General features: G+C 42.7%; 1 protein-coding gene across 1 annotated transcript in view; it reads right to left on the bottom strand.

Annotated features, from left to right (window-relative positions):
* Positions 1-511: 511 nt before the first annotated feature.
* LOC121320151 (E3 ubiquitin-protein ligase TRIM58-like) overlaps positions 512-10,220 on the bottom strand; it is a 25,848-nt gene continuing 16,139 nt past the window's right edge. Inside the window, exons 3-7 of the mRNA XM_041258412.1 lie at positions 3,053-3,233; positions 2,567-2,813; positions 1,813-1,900; positions 1,644-1,670; positions 512-1,198 (exon numbers count right to left, since the gene is read on the bottom strand). Of these exons, the coding sequence (XP_041114346.1) occupies positions 573-1,198; positions 1,644-1,670; positions 1,813-1,900; positions 2,567-2,813; positions 3,053-3,233 (1,169 nt within the window). The 3' untranslated portion in view covers positions 512-572. The remainder of the gene's footprint in view (positions 1,199-1,643; positions 1,671-1,812; positions 1,901-2,566; positions 2,814-3,052; positions 3,234-10,220) is intronic.

Below are 10,220 nucleotides of genomic sequence, written 5' to 3'. Positions count from 1 at the left end.
GTGTGAAGAGTCAGGCAGGTACACAGCTGGAAGTGTGATGCAATCCTCACACTGTGTGAAGAGTCAGGCAGGTACACAGCTGGAAGTGTGATGCAATCCTCACACTGTGTGAAGAGTCAGGCAGGTACACAGCTGGAAGTGTGATGCAATCCTCACACTGTGTGAAGAGTCAGGCAGGTACACAGCTGGAAGTGTGATGCAATCCTCACACTGTGTTTTGTCATCATCTTCATTCCTCAGTTGATTTATGTGAATAATAATATCAAAACAATCAATATTATGTTGAAAAAGATATTTCTGCAATACGTTTAGCAGAGGAGAAACAAGCTGTTATTGTTGCTTTTTACAACACCATAAACATAATACTACAAAATAACAAAACCTGCATGACCATTATTATTATTATTATTATTATTATTATTATTATTATTATTATTATTATTATTATTATTATTATTATTATTATTATTGAAAGCAATGGTTAGTTGTGTGTTTGTTGACACTAAAGGGTGTTCTGTAACACTTCACGCCACATGGGAGTTATATAAATAAATAATAAATCAACAAGCATATCAGCCTCTAGCAAACAAGTAGTAAAGTGAACCAGTACCTGATGCAGCAAGAATCCATTCCCAGACTAGAAGCAAGAAAGAGCTGTCATTCATCTTCCCCGGGGACGCCAGCACAAGGTCTTTGTATTCCAACGACCAGAAGAATGGATAGAGTTTCTCATTGGGATTGAACTCCATGTCAGTGAAAGTGTAGATGTGAGATCTGCTCTCCACATTGTAAAAGGAGAGCTGCCCTTCCTCATAATCCAGATACACCCCCAGCTTCTGGGGCTTCAGACTCAGGGGGAGGGGGGTCTGGGGGTCTGTGAGAGCAGTGAACTCATCTTTACCTTCATCTCCATCCCACCCCACAGTCCAGTAACCCTGCTGGGGGGTAATGCTGAACCCCCCCTTCCTCAGGGCAGACTCTCTGCTGACTCCTAATCTCCAGAATGTATTCTCTCCCACCCCCAGCTCCCAGTAGTGTCTCCCTGAGGTGAAGCCCTCCCTGGCCAGCACACAGCGCCTGGAATCAAATCTCTGGGGATTGTCAGGGAGATCCCGTCGTGTTCTTCTCACTCGTTTCGCATCCACAGGCAGGGTGAGCCGGGGGTGTGCTGTATCGAGGTCCAGAGACAAACTGTCAACTGTGAAGAAGAGAGGAGACAATAATAATAATAATAATAATAATAATAATAATAATAATAATAATAATAATAATAATAATAATAATAAAGTGAGTGTCTATAGTGTGCTCTCTGTATCAATTATATGGCAAAAAAACAAAGTGGCAGTAAAGGGTTATTTATACTGGACTCCAGCAAAGAAACTCAAAGCATACAGCTGTTTACCAAACATGAAGACAGTTTACTCAAAGTGTTCTGTCTCTATACAGGAGAAATCGCAGGACTCAGTGTGGCATTCACATGAGGTCAATGCCATGATCACCAGCACCTTCAGCATGTAGGGCTGAGATGAGCCTGCTAACATGAAGTCACTTTTTATTATAGATGTAACACAGTGAGTGAGACGGGGCTCCTTGCTGTTCTTTTCCCCTCCACTGTGAAAGGAATCCATTGAAGAGACACATACCTGCTGAGCTGAGGATCCACTTCCATTCTAGAACACAGAAATAAAGAGAGCATTATTTTACAATCACTCCTCCTGTACTCTCTACAGTTCAGAAGATGTGTAGCACACACTAACCAGCAGGGCTGTGCTGGGGTGAGTCAGGCTGTGGATTTACACACACTCTACATACCTGATTTAAGGACCTCGCGCTCACAGACTCTGTGAAAGAAGAGAGCTGGATTACATTCTGCACACTGAGGTGTAAAATCTATTGCAGACTAGTGTGGAGAGTTGCATGTAAATACAATAGGGTTGCCAGGGGTGACACAGAAACAATGTGTTGTTCACCACAATTCCCTTTTAATAACATTTGTCACAAGGTCTGTGTCACAAAAAAACAAGAGCAACAATAGAGTGACATACAAGAAACAGGCTGTGTTGTTCACCACAATTCCCTTTTAATGAACTCCTCTGTCAGCTTGGCTTGTTCTGACAGCCCCCTCCTCCCTGATAGCCAGCACACATCTCTGCAGTGAAGAGCCCTGTCAGCTTGGCTTGTTCTGACAGCCCCCTCCTCCCTGATAGCCAGCACACATCTCTGCAGAGAAATGAACTCCTCTGTCAGCTTGGCTTGTTCTGACAGCCCCCTCCTCCCTGATAGCCAGCACACATCTCTGCAGAATAATGAACTCCTGTCAGCTTGGCTTGTTCTGACAGCCCCCACCTCCCTGATAGCCAGCACACATCTCTGCAGAAATGATGAACTCCTCTGTCAGCTTGGCTTGTTCTGACAGCCCCCTCCTCCCTGATAGCCAGCACACATCTCTGCAGAGAAATGAACTCCTCTGTCAGCTTGGCTTGTTCTGACAGCCCCCTCCTCCCTGATAGCCAGCACACATCTCTGCAGAGAAATGAACTCCTCTGTCAGCTTGGCTTGTTCTGACAGCCCCCTCCTCCCTGATAGCCAGCACACATCTCTGCAGAGAAATGAACTCCTCTGTCAGCTTGGCTTGTTCTGACAGCCCTGCCTGTCCTTGGCTTGTTCTGACAGCCCCCACCTCCCTGATAGCCAGCACACATCTCTGCAGAGAAATGAACTCCTCTGTCAGCTTGGCTTGTTCTGACAGCCCCCTCCCCTGACACATCTCTGCAGAGAACTCCTCTGTCAGCTTGGCTTGTTCTGACACATCTCTGCAGCACACATCTCTGCAGAGAAATGAACTCCTCTGTCAGCTTGGCTTGTTCTGACAGCCCCCTCCTCCCTGATAGCCAGCACACATCTCTGCAGAGAAATGAACTCCTCTGTCAGCTTGGCTTGTTCTGACAGCCCCCTCCTCCCTGATAGCCAGCACACATCTCTGCAGAGAAATGAACTCCTCTGTCAGCTTGGCTTGTTCTGACAGCCCCCTCCTCCCTGATAGCCAGCACACATCTCTGCAGAGAAATGAACTCCTCTGTCAGCTTCCTCCCTGATAGCTCTCTGCAGTGAAATGAACTCCTCTGCCAGCTTGGCTTGTTCTGACAGCCCCCTCTCCCTGATAGCCAGCACACATCTCTGCAGAGAAATGAACTCCTCTGTCAGCTTGGCTTGTTCTGACAGCCCCCTCCTCCCTGATAGCCAGCACACATCTCTGCAGAGAAATGAACTCCTCTGTCAGCTTGGCTTGACAGCCCCCTCCTCCCTGAGCCAGCACACATCTCTGCAGTGAAATGAACTCCTCTGTCAGCTTGGCTTGATAGCAGCCCCCTCCTCCCTGATAGCACACATCTCTGCAGAGAAATGAACTCCTCTGTCAGCTTGGCTTGTTCTGACAGCCCCCTCCTCCCTGATAGCCAGCACACATCTCTGCAGAGAAATGAACTCCTCTGTCAGCTTGGCTTGTTCTGACAGCCCCCTCCTCCCTGATAGCCAGCACACATCTCTGCAGTGAAATGAACTCCTCTGTCAGCTTGGCTTGTTCTGACAGCCCCCACCTCCCTGATAGCCAGCACACATCTCTGCAGTGAAATGAACTCCTCTGTCAGCTTGGCTTGTTCTGACAGCCCCCTCCTCCCTGATAGCCAGCACACATCTCTGCAGTGAAATGAACTCCTCTGTCAGCTTGGCTTGTTCTGACAGCCCCCTCCTCCCTGATAGCCAGCACACATCTCTGCAGTGAAATGAACTCCTCTGTCAGCTTGGCTTGTTCTGACAGCCCCCACCTCCCTGATAGCCAGCACACATCTCTGCAGTGAAATGAACTCCTCTGTCAGCTTGGCTTGTTCTGACAGCCCCCTCCTCCCTGATAGCCAGCACACATCTCTGCAGTGAAATGAACTCCTCTGTCAGAGCCCTATGGAGTTCAGTAACATCCTCCTCCAGCTCTCTCATCACCTTTCTAGTGCTCTCATAGTGTACTGGTGACAAAACAGTCAGGTCTGAACCCACTGTTGCCTTATTGATAAAAACCCCTTTCTGCCTCTTATTGTTCCCAAAAGAATTTAAAACATTTAAAAAATGACTGTCTTTTAACCACTTCAACACCATGCCGTGCGCACGTGCGTCGAATGAAAACCCCCTTACAGTAGCATGCCGTACCTGCGCACGTCAAGCTTCCCATTCTATTCTGTGAGCGGTTTCTCAGTCTAGCATTTCAGGTTTCATTCTCTAAGGCAGTGCTAGTACTGTGGAATGGGCAATGAAAGTCGGGGGAGGGTCAGGTGACATTTGTATCCAATTGCGTGTCATGAAGCGATTCCAAGTGATTCTGCGGCAGCCAGATCCATCACAATGCCTGCGCAAAGTAGCCCTGTACACACAATTGTGACAATCCCTCCAACACAAGGGAAGCAGAGACTGCAACAGGTGCAGGAAATGAAAACAAAAGAAAGGACACAAGAACAATGTGCAGTGGCTGCAAGGGCAACCCCGGGGTCTGTTGCATTGAACACTGATTTTTATTTGATAATTACTGTTGACTGATTATTATTATTGTTATTAGCAGCGTTTTTATTTTCATTGTTAAAAAAAATTTAATCTCTATATTGAACATGGGTATGTAGTACACAGGAGCATACAGGGTTAATGAAAAACCCAGTTTAGCTCATTTATTTGTGTTTTATTCATCATATGTTAACATTTTATAGCAATTACAGGTTTGAAAACATTATTATTATTTTCACAATCTGGTACCTGGGAAGGGGTTTCATTTTTACATCTGGAGTTGAAGTGGTTAAAAGTTTAGTATAAAATGAAGAATAAAGACGTGCAGGAGGGATAATCATATTCAAACTGACCAAACTATGATCAGATACACCTGTGGGATGAATAGTACATTTAGAAAAATAATTTAAATGATGCTTAAACACATCAAATGTATCTAGTCAAGCTAAACATATATTCCCATCGCTCCCCTTAGCCCAGGTATAGTGCTCAACATGAGGATTCATTACTCTCCACACATCCTCCACATCATGCACTGTTAAAACAGTAACCAGCTCCTTAACTGACCTGGAGGGAGGCTCTGGGCTATTTCTGTCTAGCTTGTCATCAACTGTACAATTCAAATCACCAGCTAATAAAACCACTTCTTCAGTCTGACTCTGGGATATAACCCCATTGAGAGTCTGAAAAAACAGCACCCTCTCTCTCCCATCGTTTGGTGCATAAATATTAACAAATACTAAATTTCTACCCTCTACAGATACTTGCACTTTCACCAAGCACCCCTTAATGACCTCACTTACATTGAGAGAGTCATACTTAAACCCCAGCACTGAAATTAATTCCAGGACTAAAAATAACCTCCCCTTCCCAATCCTGAATCCTCTCAGATTTATTATTGTCATCTGTGTGGGTCTCTTGGAGCATGGCAACATTAACTTTCTTTTGGTTTAATTATTCAAACAGAGCTGCTCTATTTGCACAATCTCTATCTCCACTTATATTTAAAGTTCCTATATTAAAGTCTGCATTGTGGGGTTGAAAAGAGATGCACTGGAAAGTACAAACAATAGTGAAAACGTACAACAGAAAAGATGCTTGTGTAGACTTCTACATCATTCCTGTTTAGAGAGGCACGAACTCTCCTGATTACATTTTGTAATTGATCTCTTTCTCTTCGCTCCATGCCCAATACAGCTGCAATGCGTCTAACATGCTGCGCAGAATTTAAGAACAATTAAACAATAACTCGGATCCCTCTTTTCCCTTTAACGGATCTTTAAAATGCCTGAATGCGTTCAGCACTCCACCCCCCTCTCGCTTGCTGACTAGCCGACAGATCAGATCTAAACGAGGAGTCAGTATCACTGCCCCGTCTTTGCTAAAATCACCACCACTGACCGCTGTGCTGTGTGTTTGAGTGCAGTCCACTCCCACAGACAGCTCTCTCTCCGATTCATCAGCCCCAATGACCCCAGCCTCAGAAACAAGGCTGCGCTTCGCTGTAATACTGTGCCTGTTCTCTGGCTTTCTTTTCCCTTTGTTAAAACTCCCTGTAGCAGGGCGGTAGGAAAGCCCTGCTGTTTATTTGTATTGTTTGTTTATTTTTAGAACGGGGTCTCCCCATCCGCCCCTGTGTTGTTGTTTTGTATTTGTTTATTGTTTTATATTTGTGTTTATAGATGTTATTGTTGTTTTGTTTGTTTATTATTTTGTATGACAGCGTAGCTGTGCTTTTTGTTTTGTTATTGTTTTGCAGCGTGGATGGGAAGCCTCATCCACATTATGAAACTCGTGCAGAACTCGTGACTCGTACAGGTCACCTGTATAAATACCTGCAGCTCTCTGCACTCGGGGTGGGTGTTCAGAGGAGGAACGAGAGCGAGGCGTGAGAGGAGAAACTAAATTTAAAAGAATATAAGGATCCGTGAAGGCTACTGCCCAGCCGGACCTTAACTCAAATAATTCAATGTTTATTTTTGTTTAAATATTTTATTTTTTTTGTTCTGTTAATAAAACGGCGCACGCGGCACTGCAGTGTACCTTTGTTTTTGTTGTGCTTTCTTCTGGTCTGGGTCACCACAACGTCATTTCCTGCCACACTCCCCCGCTTCCGTCTCTTTCTCCAACGCTAAAACTACAGCCTCATTCTGTTCTGTGATTCCCTCAATCTGTGTGTGTGTCTGTTTGGTCTCTTCAAAGTGCTGCTTGTAGATCTTTTAGCAGGCTTAAAGTGAGTTTGGAGTTTGAGAACACACTGATAGAAAAAAATGTTCCCAGTGTCCTGCCGCCTTTGCAAAGCCCTGTACCTTGAAGAGGAGAGGGTGCATATGATGGGATGTGGACACTGTTAAAGTATTTGTTCTTTCCGGCATCTCTTACACTAATGAAATGTGTTGTAATTAACACAGTGATTTGTGTGATTAAGAAAAACAGACTGTCACAATTCCTTAACTGCACAGCATCCCCCAACCCAACCTGTCACACAAACACCCAAACCTAAAACACATAAACAGCACTTTCAACAGTAAACCATGGTACTGCTGGTAAACACACAGGAAGCATTGCGAGTCTGAGATAAGCAAGATGTTGGCTAACTGTGGCAGAGTGGATGTAGGTGGGAATGCTGTCTAAGCAGCACAGAATATATATTTTTTTGTATTATCTCTAACAGGTGTGCAGCAGTAATGCTGTGCATGGAATCAATTGTCACCTGATTTCATAAATATTGAGGTGTGTTTGTACTTTTAAAAAAGCCATTTTAAAGGAGTCTAATTCTGTTTGTGGCTGTTTGTAAATTCTGATTTCTTGCCTGTCAGCCTGATTGAATGATTGTTGCTAGTTTGTTGTTTGGACTATGCTGTTGCTGTCAGGCTGTCCCTGTGAACAAGGTGCTTATGCCTCAGTGGTCTCATCCTGAAGAAATTATGCTATAATAAATCTGCTTCAGGGGCTTCTGTTTTCTTAATGTGTGGTGTTATTGTGGTAAGGGTTAATAGAGGCTCTATGGCAGTAACTTGGTCCTGCAGTAGCTATGGTGGCATTATTCACAACTGGGGAAAAAAAAAAGTGGTATCACATTATTGTGGATTAAAAGAGTATTGAATCTTATAGGGCAAAGAAACTTGTAAAAACATGACCACATCACCACATAATGTGCCACATTTTAATATGTATGTATGTATGTATATTGTGTTGTGAAACCCATTTCACAGGTTAAATGCATTGATATGTTACGAAGTGCCTGTCTAGGATAGTAAACCCATTGCAGTGTTCTGGTTTGATTGTATTTTCTTACACTGACATAGTCACTGATGGACTGGTGGTGAAGCCACATATTCAGCTCCATTTCAGCTGCCTGCCTGCACAGGGAAGAAGTATTGTGTGATAATGAACAGATGTTATGGAATTTCGACTGAATCGCAGCTCCTTGCCAGCGTTGCCCCTTGGCTGGCATTAGGCAGAGTGTACAGTCTGGCACGGAATTCTTCCAGGAGCCTTGTCTCTGTGGGGGGAGGGGGCAGAAATAGGTACAGCATGGCCTCCCTGCCATATATCATTATATAATGCCGTAGTACACAAAGCTGTTCTTAGGGGTTTTGACATGTGGATTAACAGTGTTAACTCATAGGCTGAGACCGTCATAACTGTGGATGGATTTGAACTCAACCCCAGTGTCCCAAAGCCAGGACATTTGCTCTGGGGCAGCTCACAGTGGCTGAGACAAAGCTGTCACTGGACGCTCACCACAATAAGGTCCCTGTCCTCATGCATTAGGTCTCTAGCTCCTGCTATTTAACCCTCCTGCTCACTCGTTCATTCACTTGCTGGGTATGCCAGTCTGCAGATTATTGAATAGCAATAGTGTTTGAATGCAGTGTAACGAGTGCCGGTACGTGAATATAAAACACACAATTATTACAAAAGCTATGTCCTCAAGAGCGTACCTGTATAGTATTTGGGTAGGCTAATGCAAACTGCGTTTAGAGCCTAAGATCGTTTATTAAGGTTTTATATCAACCATGTGAAAACTCAACAACATTTTAAAATAATGCAAGTGCTTTATTATATTAAGTCGTTTATTTGAGATATATCGGAGGGATTCTTAATGATCTGTTTTTAAGTACAGGTATAGTTCCTATCATCGTTTACGCTGACACAAATAGGGGAGAACAGAAATCATTTTAATATTTAACAAATTTAGGAAAACGAAAGTACGATGGTGACACAACTCAATACAGATTGTGTTGGTTAAAATGTACTCAGTAATTAGCAACGCTTTCGTGTCGTGGCCTCGTAACGGTCGATTCAATACCAGCAATTCGGCTGAGCAGGGCGTCTGTCTCACTTCAATTAATTAATACCGTTTATTTTTCGGTTTCTTAAATGTGTATTTTCAAGACCCGTGGTCCTAGAAATTGTTTTTAAAACAATATTCACCTTTTAGCTTCCCCATAGCATACTTTCAGAATTCATCCGGGAAATGTGGTAGCCGCGTCTGATTCAGAAACAGCAAAGTAATTTGATACAAGCAGTGCAATGGAATAATTGCTCAGACATTCACATGAAGTATATTATCACCTGTGAATGATATTTTTTTAAATGGTATTGTGAAAAATATATTTGTTTAAATGATATTGTGACGAAGATATTTGTTTGCCCGATACAAAGTTTATTGCAGTGTCAGGGCTAATTAAATTAAATTAAAAGTTATAATTGATCTAGGAATACACTTTGCATTTCTATATCAACGCACACACAAACACACACACACACACACACCACACACACACACACACACACACACACACACACACATGTATACACCGCGCTGTGTAAATGCACCCTATTTGTGAAACTCGTTTTAATATTGCATGACAAAGATAACAGAGGTCGAGCTGTGCAGCAATCTATTCACACTACCAGGATTATTTGTAATATTATTTCACATAACATATTGTAATATACATTTTGCAGAAACATTTTATCTTAAACTTACCATAAGAAATACAATTATAGAAACGTTTTCATTTCAATAAATGAAATAATGACAGCAATAATAATAATCATAATGCTTCTTAATTAGCTGTAAGATGTTGTTTTAGAATTATCGATCGGTGCTGCAGAGGAGGGCGATTCGGTCTCCTGGATACGCAATATAGGACCAACCTGCAAATGAATAAGAGCTACACTTGATCTGTTTATTAAAGTATATAAATGTGTACAAATTACATTTGCTTGTAGTGGGACTGTGCTTGTGCAGTCCTGCAAAGCGCTGAACATTTTAAACGTGAATTGCTTGTTGATTTCAGATGGCTTGTATAAGTAATCTAAGATCACAAGATGCATCAGCCGTAGCATCCTATGAACCTTAAAATCTTTTATTGTGTGTATGTGTGTGTATGTGTCAGTGTGTGTGGGTGTGTGTGAGAGTGTGTGTGTGCGAGTGTTGCGGTGTATGTGGTGTGTGGGTTGTGTGTGTGTGTGTGTGAATATATATATATATTTTATATAGTATATATATATATATTAGATATCTATATATATAAATTAGTAGATATATATATAGTAATGAGAAATAAATGAATACCGCAACCTGCATTGGGGAAGGGAGTTATTAAAGGGAGTGTAGCAGACACGTAAGTTAGATTCAAAGTTACATTTTTTGAGAATTA

Source organism: Polyodon spathula, chromosome 8 (genome assembly GCF_017654505.1).
Source record: "Polyodon spathula isolate WHYD16114869_AA chromosome 8, ASM1765450v1, whole genome shotgun sequence".
In the NCBI taxonomy this organism is placed as follows: Eukaryota; Metazoa; Chordata; class Actinopteri; order Acipenseriformes; family Polyodontidae; genus Polyodon; species Polyodon spathula.
The sequence above is the reverse complement of the archived record's forward strand: the minus strand, read 5'-3'. Positions and strand labels throughout refer to the sequence as shown.